At 68.3% G+C, this 17,603-nt stretch overlaps 2 protein-coding genes and 1 long non-coding RNA gene across 18 annotated transcripts; 1 reads left to right on the forward strand and 2 right to left on the reverse strand.

The window, feature by feature from the left end:
- Positions 1-1,949: 1,949 nt before the first annotated feature.
- Positions 1,950-10,587, reverse strand: LOC309452732 (kinesin-like protein KIF1C; the record flags this gene model as incomplete). 16 transcript variants are annotated; one of them, XM_082077391.1, is made up of 23 exons in its annotated part: positions 1,950-2,522; positions 2,958-3,290; positions 3,454-3,502; positions 3,612-3,650; positions 3,718-3,793; positions 3,900-3,983; positions 4,313-4,407; positions 4,500-4,579; positions 4,676-4,751; positions 5,002-5,081; positions 5,318-5,418; positions 5,754-5,875; positions 6,034-6,073; positions 6,232-6,271; positions 6,353-6,431; positions 6,698-6,773; positions 7,036-7,101; positions 7,187-7,264; positions 7,436-7,532; positions 8,425-8,490; positions 8,788-8,967; positions 9,741-9,817; positions 10,182-10,584. In XM_082077391.1, 23 exons carry the CDS (start codon positions 10,507-10,509, stop codon positions 2,118-2,120), a joined length of 2,667 nt encoding a protein of 888 aa, XP_081933517.1. In that variant the 3' UTR covers positions 1,950-2,117. The 16 variants fall into 16 exon arrangements, 13 of the variants coding, with proteins under 13 accessions (XP_081933517.1, XP_081933511.1, XP_081933520.1 ...); XM_082077385.1 differs by lacking the exon at positions 6,232-6,271 and adding an exon at positions 8,039-8,217 and having other exon boundaries at positions 5,809-5,875; XM_082077394.1 differs by lacking the exon at positions 7,187-7,264 and having other exon boundaries at positions 10,182-10,585.
- Positions 10,251-14,304, forward strand: LOC309452740 (sperm-associated antigen 7-like; the record flags this gene model as incomplete). Its single annotated transcript, XM_082077401.1, has 9 exons — positions 10,251-10,384; positions 11,303-11,354; positions 11,477-11,697; positions 12,176-12,243; positions 12,327-12,415; positions 12,690-12,774; positions 13,330-13,419; positions 13,603-13,759; positions 14,114-14,304. Exons 2-9 carry the CDS (start codon positions 11,320-11,322, stop codon positions 14,302-14,304), a joined length of 936 nt encoding a protein of 311 aa, XP_081933527.1. The 5' UTR covers positions 10,251-10,384; positions 11,303-11,319.
- Positions 14,305-14,429: 125 nt separating this feature from the next.
- LOC309452736 lies at positions 14,430-16,932 on the reverse strand. Its single transcript, XR_014186623.1, has 3 exons — positions 16,802-16,932; positions 14,798-14,856; positions 14,430-14,704 (listed from the first exon to the last, which is right to left on the reverse strand). It is a non-coding gene; the product is annotated as an uncharacterized lncRNA (long non-coding RNA).
- Between the last annotated feature and the right edge of the window lie 671 nt (positions 16,933-17,603).

Here is a 17,603-nt window from a genome sequence, read left to right on the forward strand (position 1 = left end):
CAGTCACCATTCTCTCCGCCTATCAGCGCTCGCTCTTGGGGCATGCGCAGTAGGGAGACCGCAACGCCCGCCTCCTCGGCATCTTCATTGGCTGCCGGCGACACGCCAGTCACCATTCTCTCCGCCTATCAGCGCTCGCTCTTTGGGGCATGCGCAGTACGGAGCCCTCAACGCCCGCCCCTCCGGCAACCTGATAGGCGGACAGAGTGGCAACTGACGTGCCTAGGCAGCCAACCAGCGCTCCGCCCCTCCAGCCCTCCCGGGCCATCTGATTGGCCCGCTCTGCATCATCACCCGCCTTCTCGCCGCCCTGCCGGGACCCCCCCACGCCCTTTGGCACGGCCCCTCCTTGGGGAAAAAACACGCCCGCTCCCAAACACCGGGCGGCCGACAGCAGCAACGGCAAGTGCGATCCGGCTTCAATTCTGATCGTGCACTTCAAAGCCTCTCTGTCCGACCAATGACTGCTCCTTTTCTGGAAGGACAACCTTTCTTACCTGAACATCCTAAATTGAAGACTCCACGGAACAGAATGGGGATTGAGCCGCAGGACAACGTGCCATCGATTTACACTAATGGGGAAAAAAACCCTAGAAGCCAACCCCAAATTTAAAATTGCACGTGTCTTTTCCAAGCAGAACGAGCCTGTGATTCCACAAAAAGGGACGGCAAAGAGCAGGTCAGCTTATCAGAGAAAGACAGTGACAGGGAGCCAGACGAGGTGACACAGAGAGAGGGAGAGCGAGGCAAACGGGACGGAGAGGCCGAAATGACGCTCCACAGCCTCCCCCGCCTCGCCCCGACCCCCGTTTCCCCGTTAACTCCCGCTACCCGCGCCGAGACACCCCGGACGCGTTGGCCAGGCAGGCAGCTGTTCAAACGGGATTGAGTCGGCGCGCTCTGATTGGCTGCTTTACACCCCACCGCGCTGTGCTCCTATTGGCTGCGCCTTCCCGCGGTCCGCGCCCAGGTGCCCGCCTCACGTCGGACCTGACTGAGGACTGCGCAATTTGGGCATGCGCAGTACGGACACCTCAACGCCCGCCCCTCCGGCAACTTCATTGGCTGCCTACACACATCAATTGCCATTCTCCCCGCCTATCAGCGCTCCGCCCCTCCAGCCCTCTCGAGCCATCTGATTGGCCCGCTCTGGATCCTCACCCGCCTGCTCTGCCGGGCCCCCCACGCCCCTTGGCCGCGCGGCTTCCAGCAGCCGCGTTTAAAGGAAACAACAAACCGCGCTCCTCTGCTTTGCGCTGAAATGGGGGCGGGTGGGTCCCCACAGCAAGAAAACCTTCCGTCTGCACTGCCCTTCGCCATTACAATCGCACAGCTGTGAACTCGGCAACGTAAAGCAGCCGTCTGACAGACACACACTCAGAACTTGACTAGGCTGGGGTTTTTGTCTGTCTTACACACACGGACCTGCACTTCTCTGAGGAAACAAATCCATTTTTAATGACCCTAAACCTAACTTAAGTTTAACCATAACCCTAAACCTCAACCTAACCCTAAGCTAGGCCTAATCCTAATGCTAAGTCTAACCCTAAAACAACCCGAATCCTAACCCTAACCTCTAACCCTAACCCTAATGGCCCTAACCCCAATGGCCGTGCCCCATGCTGTGGAGTGGGCGGGGCCACTCGCGGGGGCGTGGCTTCCCAAAAGCATGAGGTGGAATTTGGGCGTGGCTGCCTCGGGGGCGTGGCCTCCAGCAGCCAACCCGGACCCGAATGGCAGTGACATCATGAATGGGGCAGGGGTGGTGACATCATGAGGGGGGGGCAGGGGTGGTGACATCATGGGGGGGAGGGGGGGGTGACGTCACAAAAGGGGGATGACGTCACGAAGCGGGGGTGGGGCGGTGACGTCATGACGGGGACAGGCGCAGCGCCCACACGCGGGGCAGCAGACACTGAACCACCTGAAACACGCGGGGGTGCCCCCTCTAACAAGCGATTCCGCCTTTATTCAAGGGGCGTCTCCCCCCCCACCAAACACACGTGACGGGGGGGGTGACAGCAGCTGCGGGACCCCCGAGGCGGGACAACCGCTGAGGGGGCGGGGAGACCCTGATTGTGCATGGGGGGCGGGGGGTCCCCACTGTCCCATCCCCCCTAGGCGGGGGGGTCCTGCAGGTCGGGGGCCGAGCGCTGGCGGCGCACGCGCAGGGGGGAGGGGGGAGGGGTCACGCCCCGCCCTCCGTCCAGCGACCCCCGGCGGGGCCGCCCCCAAACGGCAGGTGTGGGGGAGGGGGGGGAGGGGGGGGACGGGGGGGCGGGGTCACCGGCAGCCCCTCCCCCCTCGGCCAGGCGGTGCTGGGGGTGGCTCTTAAAGGGGAAGCGCAGCCTGGAGCCCGGGGGGGAGGGGCGGCCCAGCCGCGCCTGTTCGCGCTGGAGCCACCGGAGCCGCCCCCGGCGGAACGCGGGGTCCTGGGCCATGAGCAGCGACAGGCGCGACGGGGGCGGGGCCTCGGCGGGGGGCGGGGCCTCGGCGGGGGGCGGGGCCTCAGCACCTTCATCCTGTGGGTGGAGAAGAGGAGGTTGAGGGGCGGCCTGGGGGTTGCCGGTCACTGTGGGTCACCGTGGGTCAGTCCGTGGGTCATCGTGGGTCAGTCTGGGTCACCGTGGGTCAGTCCGTGGGTCAGTCTGGGTCACCGTGGGTCAGTCTGGGTCAGTCTGTGGGTCACCGTGGGTCACCGTGGGTCAGTCCGTGGGTCATCGTGGGTCACCGTGGGTCAGTCTGGGTCACCGTGGGTCAGTCCGTGGGTCAGTCTGGGTCAGTCCGTGGGTCACCGTGGGTCACCGTGGGTCAGTCCGTGGGTCAGTCCGTGGGTCACCGTGGGTCACCGTGGGTCACCGTGGGTCAGTCCGTGGGTCAGTCTGGGTCACCGTGGGTCAGTCTGGGTCAGTCTGTGGGTCACCGTGGGTCACCGTGGGTCAGTCCGTGGGTCTCACCGTCGCCATGGTGACCGCCCGCTCCACGCGGCCCAGCCGCTCCCGCAGCGCCCGCAGCTGCTGCTCCTTGTGCCGGTTCTGCCGCGTCACCTCCCGCAGGGTCCCCGCCAGACGCGCCAGGTGGCGCCGCAGCCCCTCCACCGCGGTGACGTCCGCTCCGGCGCGGGGCCGAGGCTCGGCCGCTGTGTCCCCCGGGGTCCCCCCCGCTGTCTCCTCCGGGGTCCCCCCCGGTGTCGCCGGGCGGCGCCGCTGCGGGATCTGGTACACGCGCTGCGGCTCCCGGCGCCTGCAGCGGCGCGGGGGGGACGCGGGGTGCGGGGGGGACACGGGGTGCTGGGGGGACACGGGGACGTTGTGGGGGACGCGGGGTTGGTTGGGGGGGTAGGGGTTGGGGTGGCTTGGGGACCCCCAGGGGACACTGAGGGGACCCCAAAAGGCACCCAGGGGGAACCCAGGGACATTTGGGGACACTTGGGGACCCCCAGGACCCCTTCACCTCCTCAGCTGCCTCCTCCGGCTGCTCCCGGCCCTCGGGGTCCTGCGGCCTGGGGGGACATGGGGGAACATGGGGTCACACAGGGACACGGGGTCACACGGGGACACACGGGGTCACACGGGGTCACGGCCGAGCCCCCAGACGTCCCCCTGTCCCACCTCTGGGGACACACGTCCCTGTCCTGCAGCTCCTGGTGCCTGAGGGGGGGACACGAGAGTGAGACCCCCGAAGCGTCGCCGGCGCGTCCCCGAGTCCCCGGCCCACCTCTCCCGGGCCCTCCGCGCCTGCTCCGGGTGCGTGAAGCGGAACGTGTGGATCCGCCCCAGAACCAGGCGCTGCCCTGGGGGAACAGAACGGGTTTGGGAAACAGCGTGACTCCGGCGGATGGGCCGGCGGGGCGGCTGATTCGGGGTGATTCGGGGTGACTGGGGCGGGTTGGGGCGTACCCGAGCGCAGCTCCACGGGCTCCGTCACGCGCTGCCCGTCCAGCAGCGTCTCGGCCCCTTCGCACGGCTCCAGCGTCACCAGCACTGGGGTCACGGCGGGGTCACCAACCCGGGGTCACGGCGGGGTCACCAAGCCCCGGGGTCACCCCAAAACCCACCCGTGGGGACACGGCGGGGTCACCAAGCCCCAGGGTCACCCCAACCCCCCGGGGTCACCCCAAAACCCACCACTGAGGGGGACAGAAAGGGGGGTCACCCCAAACCCCCCCTCACCCCCAATACCCCCCCCCCCCACGGGGGTACCTGGGGGTGGCGGCTCCAGAGTTTTTGGGGGGTGAGGGGTAACAAAAAGGCATTTTGGGGTGGAGGGGACACCCCAAAATTAATGTCACCCCCCTCAACTAACTAATTACCTTCCCCCGAGGGGCGGGGGCGGGTGCGGAACACACAGTGCGGGGTCCCCACCAGCGGCCCCGACAGACAGATGTCGGCGTCCGTCTGTCCCACCCTGGCGGGAAAGCAGATTGGGGGGCACAGAGACTCGGGGGGGGTCCCCAGGGGGTTTGGGGGAGTCAGGAAGTTCGGGGACCCCCCCCGTACCGAGTGTCCCCGTCCTTGAGCTGGTACAGCAGACACTCGGGCATCAGCGGGTCCTCGCTCAGGTTCACCAGGTGGGGGGTCTGGGGGGGGACACCCCAAAACGAGGTGGGGGGGGTCAGGGGAGGTACCCCGTGTTGGGAGAGGGGGGAGAGGATATTTTGGGGGGAAAAACAGACCTTTTTGGGGGAGAAAACGCCGACGGTGGCGCCGTCCTCACGCAGCGCGACCCCCAGTTCGGCCAGTTGGGCCTCCCTGCGTGGGGGTTGGGGGCAGATTTAGGGGGGTCTGGGGGGGCAGGATGAGGGGGGTTGGGGGGTCCTGAGGGGGTTTGGGGGGTCCACGGCGGGTCCCATGGAGGTTCAGGGGGGTCCAGGGGCTTTTGGGGGGCGGGGGGGTTGGGGTTTTGAGGGTTCACAGGGAGTTCGGGGACAGTTTAGGGGTTTGGGGGTGGAGGGGTCACTGTGGGGGTTCGGGGGTGTCTGGGGTCAGTTCGGCCCCTCACCGCTCCCTCCTCAGCTGCTCCGTGCGCCGCAGCTTCTGCTCCCAACTCTCGTTCAGCTCGGCCACCAGGCGCTCGGTCTCCTGGGGACGCGCAATGTGGGGGGGGAGATGCAGAATTTGGGGGGGGACACACAGACACCGGGGTCTCCCCTCAGGGTGGGGGAGGGAGGGGTGTGGGGGGTATTTCTGGGGTGATTTTGGGGGTTTTGTCACACAGAATTTGGGGGGGGGACACACAGACACTGGAGTCTCCCCGCAGGGTGGGGGAGGGAGGGGTTTGGGGGGTATTTCTGGGGTGATTTTGGGGGTTTTGTCACCTGCAGCCGCTCCAGCGCCTCCGCCGGGCTCAGGGGGGGCAGCGGCTCCGGCGCCCCCGGCGGTGGGGGGGGCGCGGGGGGGGGCGGGTCCACGGGGAGCCCTGGGCGGGGCGGAGGAGGGGAACGGGGGTCACAGGGAGGGCTGGGCACCAAACCCCAAAACCCCCAAATGATGCCCCAAAATCTGCCCCCAGCTTCCCAAAATCCCTCCTGACACCCCCAAGCCTGCCCCCCCAAAAGCTGCCCCTAAAACCCCATCCCTCAAATCCCGTGACCCCCTCGAACCCCCAGCCCCGCCCCCAGCCCCCCAGCCCCGCCCCCAGCCCACCTTGCCGGCTCAGCAGCCCCCGCAGCCGCGCCACCTCCCCCCGCCCCAGCCCCCCGCCCCGGCCCCGCCCCCGGCCCCGCCCCGGCCCCGCCCCCCCGCGTGCCCCACCTTGCCGGCTCAGCAGCCCCCGCAGCCGCGCCACCTCCCCCCGCAGCTCCCGCACCAGCCGCGCCGTGGGGTCCTCGTTCACCACGGCGTGACAGCGGATCCGCCGCGTCCTGTCCGCGTACCTGGGGACAGACCCTGAGACCGGGACACCCCCAGACCCCCCGGGACATCCCCAGACCCCCCGGGACCCCCCTGAGACCCCCCGGGACACCCCCAGACCCCCCGGGACACCCCCAGACCCCTGAGCCCCCGGGACCCCCCCACTGGGGTCCTCGTTCACCACGGCGTGACAGCGGATCCGCCGCGTCCTGTCCGCGTACCTGGGGACAGACCCTGAGACCGGGACACCCCCAGACCCCCCGGGACATCCCCAGACCCCCCGGGACCCCCCTGAGACCCCCCGGGACACCCCCAGACCCCCCGGGACACCCCCAGACCCCTGAGCCCCCGGGACCCCCCCACTGGGGTCCTCGTTCACCACGGCGTGACAGCGGATCCGCCGCGTCCTGTCCGCGTACCTGGGGGGACAGAGCCTGAGACCCCCGGGACACCCCAGGCCCCCCGGGACACCCCTGAGCCCCTGGGACCCCCACACCCACCGGAGGGTGCTGAGCGTCTCCTCGTAGTTGATGTCGGCCGGACTCAGCGCCGCGATCATGGCCGTGCGGGAATTCCCGCCTGGGGGGGCAAAACGGGGCGAAAAGAGGCAAGAGTGGGGTCGGGGGAGCCCAACAATACCAGGAAACACCCCCAAAAAAAACCCCGAGCCGCCAGCGGCCCCAAATCGCGCAGAATTCCACCCAAATCTGCCCCAAATGCTTCACACAGCCCTGGGGCCCAAAATTCCACCCAAAACCCCCCAAACTTCACCCAAATCCCCCCCAAATCCCCCCGAACCCCCAAATCCCCTGAACCCCCAAATCCCCCCTGCACCCCGACCTCACCCAGGCTCTCCTTGAGCAGCCAGGTCAGCACCGAGTCCCGGTACGGGATGAACTCCGGCTTCTTCCTCTTGTTCTGCTGCTCTTGGGGACACGGGGCGGGGCACCCCAAAATAACACAGGGACCCAGGCATCCGGGAGGGGGGTGACCCCAAAACCCTGCCTTGAACCCCCAAAACCCCGCCTTGAACCCCCAAAATTCCCTGAACCCCCAAAATTCCCTGAACCCCCAAAGCCCCCCTTGAACCCCAAAACCCCCCTTGAACCCCCAAAACCCCCTCAACCCCCAAAATCCCCCGAACCCCCAAAATCCCCCCGAACCCCCTGAACCCCACACCCACCGCGTCGGCCAGCGTGGCAATGACCTTTCCCAGCGTGCTCAGCGACTTGTTGATGTTGGCACCTTCCTGGGGGAGGGGCGAGGTTTGGGGGGCTGGGGGGGCCAGGGGGGGTCCCCCAAAACGGGGGGGGTGCAGGGTCCCCCCCCCGAACCTTCAGGCGGGTCCCGCGGGTCCCGGCGGCGTCGGCGCGTTCGCTGCCGGCCAGATCCACCAGGCTGATGCGGCTCACCTGGGGGGGCTGGGGGTAAACTGGGGGGCCGGGGGGGTTTGGGGGGGCTGGAGCTGGATATTGGGGTTGGGGGAATTGGGGGGGTCAGGAGCGGTTTGGGGGGTCAGGAGGCAGAAACTGGGGGTGAGCCGGGGGGGCAGTTTTGGGGTGACGGGAGTCTGGGGGTGTCACCTTCTCTCCGGGCTCCCCCCGCCGCTGCGTCACCACGATGCTCAGCACCGCGTGCGAGCGGCTGCTCCGCGCGTTCAGCTCCGTGGCCGCCACGGTCCTGGGGACACGGGACACGGGGACATGAGGACAGGGGACAGGAGGACATGGGGGGACACGAGGACATGGGGGGACACGAGGACATGGGGGGACACGAGGACAGGAGGACATGAGGGGACACGAGGACATGGGGGGACACAGGGACACGAGGACGGGGGGGGACACGAGGACGGGGGGGACACGAGGACAGGAGGACATGAGGGGACACGGGGACATGGGGGGACACGGGGACACGAGGACGGGGGGACACGGGTGGGGACCCTGAATCCCAGGGTGGCCCCAGTCTTGGGGTGGCCCCATTTTGGGGTGTCCCCCCGGCCCTGTCCCCGCTCCCCACCAGCTCCGCGATGTCCCCATTTTGGGGTGTTCATTGGGGTTTTGGGGCGTTCATTGGGGTTTAGGGCCGTACACTGGGGTTTGGGGTGTTTTTGGGGTGCACTGAGGGTTTGGGGTGGTTTTGGGGCGCACATGGGGGTTTGGGGCGCACTGGGGGCTCGGGGCTCTCACCTGGCGCGGTCCCCGCTGGCCACCAGCTCGGCGATGTCGGTGGCCGAGGTGACCGCCAGGCGCGCCAGCCCCGGCACGTAGGGGCCCAGCAGGGGGTGCTCGCGCACCCGCAGCGCCCCCTGGGGGCGCGGCGCCAGCAGGTCCCGCACGCGCTCGCAGTAGATCTCCAGGTAGCTCACCTGGGGACCCCGGATGTGAGGGACCCCGAATGGGGGGGGGACCCCCAAAATGGCGGGGTGGGGGAATAACCCCCAAAAAGGGGGGTCTACAAATTGGGGTCCCCCTGAACCCGCCAAACAGGGCATCTACAACACGGGCGGCCCCCATGAACCCCCCAAATGGGGGTCTACAAGCTGGGGAGCCCCCCCCCGAACCCCCAAACTCACCTCCACGGAGAAGCTGAGCTCGGGGGACCCCTCGCGCTCCACGTGGGCGAAAAGATCCTCACACAGCTGGGGGGGACACCCCGAAACCGGCGCTGGGGGGTCCAGCCCCAAAACCCTCCCAAAGGGCCCCCAGAACCTGCAGGACCCCCCCAAACCTCCCCAGACCCCTGGGACCCCCCAGAACCTGCAGGACCCCCCAGGACCCCCCACAGGAGCCCCCACTGCCCCAGCTCACATCCCCCATTGCAGCGCGGGGGCAGTTTCGGGGAGCGGGGGCAGTTTCTGGGGGCAGTTTTGGGGTGCGGGGGCAGTTTCTGGGGGCAGTCTCGGGGTACTGGGGCAGTCTCGGGTGCACCCCCGTACCTGCGGGACCAGCCCGCGCTGCCCGGGGCCGCTCTCCCCGGTCATGGTGTAGGTCTTGCCGGCGCCCGTCTGCCCGTACGCCAGCACGCTCACGTTATAGCCCTCGAGCGCCTGCAGCAGCAGCTGCCGCCCCACGTCCTGGTACACGCGGCGCTGGGACGCGAACTGGGGATCCTCCTCCTGGGGACCCCGGGCCAGTGGGACCCCGAGCCGGGACCCCAACTCCAGTGGGACCCCGAACCGGGACCCCGAGCCGGGACCCCGTCCAGAGGGACCCACTCACTCCAGTGGGACCCCAAACCCCCCTGGGACCCCAATCTAGAGGGACCCCAAACTGGGACCCCGTCCAGAGGGACCCACTCACTCCAGTGGGACCCCAAACCAGGACCCCGAACTGGGACCCCGAACCGGGACCCCATCCAGAGGGACCCCCAAACTGGGACCCCAAACCCCCCTGGGACCCCAATCCAGAGGGACCCACTCACTCCAGTGGGACCCCAAACCCTCGTGGGACCCCAATCCAGAGGGACCCACTCACTCCAATGGGACCCCAAACCTGGGACCCCAACTTAAGCGGGAGCCCCAAACCAGGACTCCAGATCCAATGGGACCCCAATCCAGCAGGACCCCCAGAACTCCCCTGGGACCCCAAACCGGGACCCCAACTCCAGTGGGACCCCCAATCGGGACCCCAAACTGGGACCCCAAATTGGGACCCCAACTCCAGTGGGACCCCGACTCACTCCAATGGGACCCCCGAAACTCCCCTGGGACCCCAAACCCAGGACCCCAGCTCCAGTGGGACCCCAAACCCCCCTGGGAGCCCCAAACTCCAATGGGACCCCCAGGGATACTCAAGACATCCTGGGCCAGCAATGGGGGGACACAGGGACCCCCCTGATGGCCCAAAACACGGGGGGGGCCCCCAAGCCCCCGCGCCCCCCCGTTCTCACCGAGGTGTGGGACCAGTACGAGTGGTCGAAGGTGAAATGTTTGGTGGCATCTTCGGGCACTTTGGGGTTGGTGATACCTGGGGGGGGGGCAGGAAACATGGGTCCCCAGCACCCCAAAAATGGGCCCCCACAGACATAAATTTGGGGGCAAACCCACCAAAAATGGGTCTCTAGCACCCCAAAAACAGCCCCCCCAGAGCCCCAACTTTGGGGGTGCCCCCGCCCAGCCCAGGTCCCCGTCACCCCAAATTTGGCTCTTCCGGCGCCCAACCCCCCCCGTGTTCTCTATTTTTAGCCCTGGGCAGCTGTTCCGGGCTGGAGCGGGACGGGGGGACGGGGGGACGGGGGGACGGGGGGGCCCGCGGTCTGGGGGGTCCCGGGGTCAGAGGGGTCCCGGGGTCAGAGGGGTCCCGGGGTCAGAGGGTCTGTCCCCCCACTCACAGGTCGTGTTCCCCGACATCCGGATCACGCACTTGGCGCGACGACTCGTCTCCCGCGCGTTGAACGGACGGACCCGCACGGCGACCTTGACCTTGGCGCCCGCCATGGCCCCTGGGGGAACCCCGGAACGGGACAGACCCCCACAGATAGAGACACGGCGACCTTGACCTTGGCGCCCCTGGGTGAACCCCAAAACGGGCCAAGTACGGGGGGGGGGGGGCGCATGGGGGGCAAAGGTCAAGGGGGAGGGCAAAGGTTGGGATGGGGGGGGTGGGGAAGGAGCCCCCCCCATGTCCCCATGTGACCCCAGGACAGATAAACAGCACATGACCCCCCCAGTGTCAGAGCCCCCCAAAAACGCCTGTGACCCCCAAGCCTGCCCCCCAAAATACCTGTGACCCCCTAACGCTGCCCTCCAAAAATACCCATGACCCCTAAACCTGCCCCCCAAAATACCTGTGACCCCCCCACATCTGCCCCCCCAAAATACCCATGATGCCTAAGCCTGTCCCCCCCAAAAATACCTGAGACCCCCAAACACACCTGTGAGCCCCCAAACCTGCCCCCCAGAGACCCCCTAAACCCGCCCCCATAACCCCCCTCTAGACTCCACCCCCCGTGACCGCCAACCCCGCCCCCCGCCCCCGGTGACCCCCAAACCTGCTCCGTGCACCCCGTGACCCCGCTGACCCCCCCGCCCCCGTGACCCCCAAACCTGCTCTGTGCACCCCGTGACCCCGCTGACCCCCCCGCCCCCGGGCCACTCCGCACCTCGCGCTCCTTCACCCCGGGCGGGGCTCGCGGGGCGGGGCCGGGCTCGCGGGGCGGGGCCGGGCTCGCGGGGCGGGGCTCGCGGGGCGGGGCCAGAGGAGCCGCCGGGACCCCCGGGAGGAACCGGGGCCGCCGCCGGGATGGGCGGGGCGCGCCCGCCGTGACGCAGCGACAGCGGCGCGGCCGGTGGGGCCGCCGGCCCCGCGGGGCTGTCCCCTTTCCCCTCGTTCTCCCGCATTTTCTCTCCCTTTCCCGCCCGTTTTCTCCGCAGGTTTCACGCCCTTTTTCGTTTCACTCTTTCGCGCTTTTTCCCGCGCTCTCCCCTCACATGTTCCCTCTGTTTTCCTCAGTTGTCCCCAGCCCCCCCATGTGGCCCTGGGGTCCCCTCGGCCCCTTCGCCAGGTACGGACCCAAACTCACCCAAATTGCCCCAGAATGGTCCCCGGGGCGGCACCGCAGCCCCACCGATCGCCACAGTCAGCGCATTGATACGGACCCGCGTGACGCGGCGTTGCCCCTTTAAGGAACGGGGTCACGCCTGCGCGGAGCGCGCGCCTCTTTAAGGGGAGGCCCCGCCCCTTCCCCAGCGCGTCTCCGCCCGGTGACGCAGCGACGCAGGGGGCGCGGCGCGCGGCCCCACCTCCCGCCGCCAAGATGGCGGAGCTGGACCTGCTGGGCTCGATCCTCAGCGCCATGGAGCGCCCGCCCGCGGCGGCCGACGGGGAGACCCGGCGCCGGGCCCGGGGTCAGCGGGGCACGGGGGCGGCGGGGCGGGGTCAGCGGGGCACCGGGGCGGCGGGGCGGGGTCAGCGGGGCACGGGGGCGGCGGGGCGGGGTCAGCGGGGCACGGGGGCGGCGGGGCGGGGTCAGCGGGGCACGGGGAAACCGGGGGGGCGGCGGGAGGGAGCGGCCGCGGGGGGGCGGCCCGGCCCTCGGCTCCCTCCGCCCCCCCCGCTGTCCGCACGCTTGGCCACGCCCCCTGCGGGGGCGGACACGCTCCGCGTGAGAGGAGCCGCGGGTGGCCCCGCCCCCTGGCTCGCTGGCCACGCCCCCAAATCACCTTGAGGGACGCTCGGGGTTCTGGCCACGCCCACAGAGCCCATTGGCCACGCCCCTGGCCGGGTGACGGACACCTGGCGCTGCAGCTGGCTCCGCCCCCTCGGTCCCCCCTCCTCCCAGGAGTCCGGGGGGACCCAGGCGTCCTGACCCCCCCTCCCCCCCAGAACAAGCCGCCCGGGTGAAGAAGCTGCAGGAACAGGAAAAACGCCAGAAAGTGGAATTCAGAAAGAGGGTGAGCTGGGGGGGAGGGGTGTCCCCGGACGCCTGGGTCCCCCCGGACGCCTGGGTCCCACCCGAACGCCTGGGTCCCCCCAGATGGAGCAGGAGGTGTCGCAGTTCATCCAGGCCCCGGGGGAGCCGCGGCGGCGCTTCCAGCCCATGAGCAAGATCGAGAGGAGCATCTTGTGAGGGGACACGGGACACTGGGGGACACTGGGGGGACACTGGGGGACACGGGACACTGGGGGACACGGGACACTGGGGGGACACTGGGGGGAACTGGGGGACACGGGACACTGGGAGGAACTGGGGACACTGGGGGGACACGGGATGCTGGGTGGAACTGGGGACAGAACAGGAGCCCCCGAGGTGGGAGCTGGGGACCCCGATGGAGCAGTTTGGGACCCCCCTGGGGACACTGGGGACCCCGGGGACATTGGGGTGTCCCCGTCCCCCCAGGCACGACGTGGCCGAGGTGGCCGGGCTGACGTCGTTCTCCTTCGGGGACGACGAGGACAATCGATACGTGATGGTGTTCAAGAAGGTGGGCACGGGGGGGCACGGGGGGACACGGGGGGACACTGGGATGTGGGGGGGACATGGGGACAGTCGATATGTCACGGTGCTCAAGAAGGGGGGACGGGGGACACGGGGATGGGGGGACAGGATGGGGACACGGGGGGACATGGGGGGAACAGGGGGAGCTGGGGGGGGACATGGGAATGTGGGGGAACAGGGGGACAGTTGGGAGGGGCCTGGGACAGGGGGAGGGGCAGGGCGGGGGGACAAGGAACAGCAGAGGTGGTGGGGGAGGGGCAGCGGCGGGGGGGGGGCAGCGGCGGGGGAGGGGCAGCGGCGGGGGAGGGGCAGCGGTGGGGAGGGGCAGCGGTGGGGAGGGGCAGCGGCGGGGGGGGCAGCGGTGGGGAGGGGCAGTGGTGGGGGAGGGCAGCGGTGGGGAGGGGCAGCGGTGGGGGGGGGCAGCGGTGGGGAGGGGCAGTGGTGGGGGAGGGGCAGCGGCGGGGGGGGCAGCGGCGGGGGAGGGGCAGCGGCGGGGGAGGGGCAGCGGCGGGGGGGGCAGCGGCCGGTCTGACCCCCCCAGGAGTTCGCGCCGTCGGACGAGGAGCTGGACGCGTACCGGCGGGGGGAGGAGTGGGACCCCGCCCGGGCGGAGCAGCGGCGGCGCCTGCGGGTGGGTGTGGCCGGGGGCGGTCCGGTGGGCGGGGCTTTGTGGGCGGGGCTTTGTGGGTGGGGTCTGGGAGGTTGATAGGACACAGGAGTGGGTGGGGCTTGGCACAAAGTGGGAGTGGCTTGTGGAGGAGGGTGGGGCTGTGCAGGCTGTGGGTGGAGCTTGTTCCTCTGACCCCGCCCCCAGGAGCTGGCAGCCCAGCAGGAGGAGGCGGAGCTTGAGCGCGGCCCCGCCCCCCCTGGCCCCCCCACTGACTACAAGGACAAATACCGGCACCTGATTGGCTGCGAGGCCGCCAAGGCCGCCGCCCGCACCATGGAGGCCAATAAGGCGTATGGATGCGGTGAGTGGGGGCGGGGCCGGATGCCTGGGTCCACTATTGGCTGGACGCCTGGGTCCCCTGGGGGGTGGGGTGTTCACAAGGACGCCTGGGTCCCTTGTTTGGGGTGGGGGAGGTTGTCAAGTCACTCTGACACCCAGGTTCTCGGGGGGGGGGGGGGGGTTCCCCGGATGCCTGGGTCCCCTGGTGGGGGTTCCCCGGACACCTGGGTCCCCTGGTGGGGGTTCCCTCTGGGGGTTTCCCCAGACGCCTGGGTCGCCTGGTGGGGGTTCCCCGGACGCCTGGGTCCCCTGGTGGGGGTTCCGTCTGGGGGTCTCCCCGGACGCCTGGGTCCCCGGTGACCCCCGTGTCCCGCAGTTCCGGCCGCGCACAAGCGCGACACGCGCTCGATCGAGGAGGCGATGGACGAGCTGCGGGCCAAGAGGCGGCGGCGCCAGGGGGAGGGGCCCGGGGGGGAGGGGCCTGCGAGGGTGGGGCCCGGGGGGGAGGGGCCCGGAGCGGGGGAGGGGCCCGGTGTGGGGGAGGGGCCCAGGGAGGCCTCAGCCTGAGGGGGGAGGGGCGGAACCCCGGGGGGTTTAACCTGGGGGTTGGGGGAGGGGTGACAGGGGGACACCCCCAAGTCCCGACTCCATGTCCGTGTGTCTGTCCCACCCCCCATAAACCAAGTGACGAGTCGGGACAAGCGCGTCCAGAGCTTTATTGGGGGGGCGATGGCGGCTCTGGAGGTGACAGCGGCCCCAGGGGGTCAGTGGCCCTGGGGGGGTCTCGGTGGCCCCAGGGGGTCGGTGGCCCTGGGGGGGTCTCGGTGGCCCCAGGGGGTCGGTGGCCCCGGGGGGGTCTCAGTGGCCCCCAGGGGGGTGTTGGTGCCCCCGCGGGTCCTACTTGGCGCGGGGGTTGCGGAATTTGCGTCCAGCGAACTTGGCCTTGTCCCCAAGTTCCTCCTCGATCCTGGGGGGACACGGGGTCACAGGAGGTCACGGGGGGTCACAGCAGGTCCCGGGGGGTCACAGGGACGTTTGGGGACACGTGGGGCCCTCTCACCTCATGAGCTGGTTGTACTTGGCCAAGCGCTCGGAGCGACAGGGGGCGCCCGTCTTGATCTGGGGACGGAGAGGACAGTGGGTGACAATGGGTGACAATGGGTGACGATGACAAGGGGTGACAAGGGGTGACAGTCCCACCTGCCCCGTGCACAGTCCCACCACCAGGGGGTGACAATGGGTGACAATGGGTGACAATGACAATGAGAAGGGTGCCGTCCCACCTGCCCCGTGCACAGTCCCACCACCAGGGGGTGACAACGGGTGACAACGGGTGACAATGACAATGAGAAGGGTGCCGTCCCACCTGCCCCGTGCACAGTCCCACCACCAGGGGGTGACAATGACAATGGGTGACAATGACAATGACAAAGGTGCCGTCCCACCTGCCCCGTGCACAGTCCCACCACCAGGGGGTGACAATGACAATGGGTGACAATGACAATGAGAAGGGTGCCGTCCCACCTGCCCCGTGCACAGTCCCACCACCAGGGGGTGACAATGGGTGACAATGGGTGACAATGGGTGACAATGACAATGAGAAGGGTGCCGTCCCACCTGCCCCGTGCACAGTCCCACCACCAGGGGGTGACAATGGGTGACAATGGGTGACAATGGGTGACAATGACAATGAGAAGGGTGCCGTCCCACCTGCCCCGTGCACAGTCCCACCACCAGGGGGTGACAATGGGTGACAACGGGTGACAATGGGTGACAATGACAATGAGAAGGGTGCTGTCCCACCTGCCCCGTGCACAGTCCCACCACCAGGGGGTGACAACGGGTGACAACGGGTGACAATGACAATGAGAAGGGTGCCGTCCCACCTGCCCCGTGCACAGTCCCACCACCAGGGGGTGACAATGGGTGACAATGACAATGAGAAGGGTGCCGTCCCACCTGCCCCGTGCACAGTCCCACCACCAGGGGGTGACAACGGGTGACAATGACAATGAGAAGGGTGCCGTCCCACCTGCCCCGTGCACAGTCCCACCACCAGGGGGTGACAATGGGTGACAATGGGTGACAATGACAATGAGAAGGGTGCCGTCCCACCTGCCCCGTGCACAGTCCCACCACCAGGGGGTGACAATGGGTGACAACGGGTGACAATGGGTGACAATGACAAAGGTGCCGCCCACCTGCCCCGTGCACAGTCCCACCACCAGGGGGTGACAATGGGTGACAATGGGTGACAATGACAATGAGAAGGGTGCCGTCCCACCTGCCCCGTGCACAGTCCCACCACCAGGGGGTGACAATGGGTGACAACGGGTGACAATGGGTGACAATGACAAAGGTGCCGCCCACCTGCCCCGTGCACAGTCCCACCACCAGGGGGTGACAATGGGTGACAATGGGTGACAATGACAATGAGAAGGGTGCCGTCCCACCTGCCCCGTGCACAGTCCCACCACCAGGGGGTGACAATGGGTGACAACGGGTGACAATGGGTGACAATGACAAAGGTGCCGCCCACCTGCCCCGTGCACAGTCCCACCACCAGGGGGTGACAACGGGTGACAATGGGTGACAATGACAATGAGAAGGGTGCCGTCCCACCTGCCCCGTGCACAGTCCCACCACCAGGGGGTGACAACGGGTGACAATGGGTGACAATGACAATGAGAAGGGTGCCGTCCCACCTGCCCCGTGCACAGTCCCACCACCAGGGGGTGACAATGACAATGGGTGACAATGACAATGACAATGACAAAGGTGCCGTCCCACCTGCCCCGTGCACAGTCCCACCACCAGGGGGTGACAATGGGTGACAATGGGTGACAATGACAAAGGTGCCGTCCCACCTGCCCCATGGGACAGGGACCACCTGTCCCACCACCAGGGGGTGACAATGGGTGACAACGGGTGACAATGGGTGACAATGACAATGAGAAGGGTGCCGTCCCACCTGCCCCGTGCACAGTCCCACCACCAGGGGGTGACAATGGGTGACAATGGGTGACAATGGGTGACAATGACAATGAGAAGGGTGCCGTCCCACCTGCCCCGTGCACAGTCCCACCACCAGGTCGGCGATGAACGTGTCCTCCGTCTCCCCGGAGCGGTGACTCACCATCACCCCCCAGCCGTGGCTCTGCGCCAGCTTGCACCTGGGGACATGGACAGTGTGGGGACACTGGGGACATGGGGGACATTGGGGACATTGGGGACACTGGGGACATGGGGGACATGGGGGGAGATGGGGACGGGGGGACATCGGGGGGACGTTGGGGCTGTGGGGACGGGAGTTCTGCCGCAGGGTTTTGCACACGCGCCTTTTCACGCTGGGTTTGCACACAAGCTCTCCCGGGGGTTCTCCTGAGGGGTTTGCACGAGGACTGCAGGGGGGGTTGCACGGGGGTTGCACAAGGATTGCAGGGGGGTTTGCACACGGATTTTCCCGGTTTGCACGGGGGGTTGCACATGGGTTTTCTTGATTTTGCATGAGGTTTGCACAGGGGTTTGCACGTGGATTTTCCTGGTTTGCACGGGGGTTTGCACAGCGGTTTGCACAAAGATTGCAGGGGATTGCACGAGGGTTGGCACAAGGATTGCAGGGGTTTGCACGGGGTTTGCACGAGGGTTGCAGGGGGGTTGCAGGGGGTTGCAGGGGGTTTGCACGGGGGTTGCAGGGGTTTGCACGAGGGTTGCAGGGGTTGCAGGGGGTTGCAGGGTTGCAGGGGTTGCAGGGGGTGCAGGGGTTGCAGGGGGTGCAGGGGTTGCAGGGGGTTGCACGAGGGTTGCACGAGGGTTGCACGAGGGTTGCAGGGGTTGCAGGGGGTGCAGGGGTTGCAGGGGTTGCA

This window comes from Streptopelia decaocto (genome assembly GCF_964273445.1).
Source record: "Streptopelia decaocto genome assembly, contig: HAP1_SCAFFOLD_482, whole genome shotgun sequence".
Classification (NCBI taxonomy): domain Eukaryota; kingdom Metazoa; phylum Chordata; class Aves; order Columbiformes; family Columbidae; genus Streptopelia; species Streptopelia decaocto.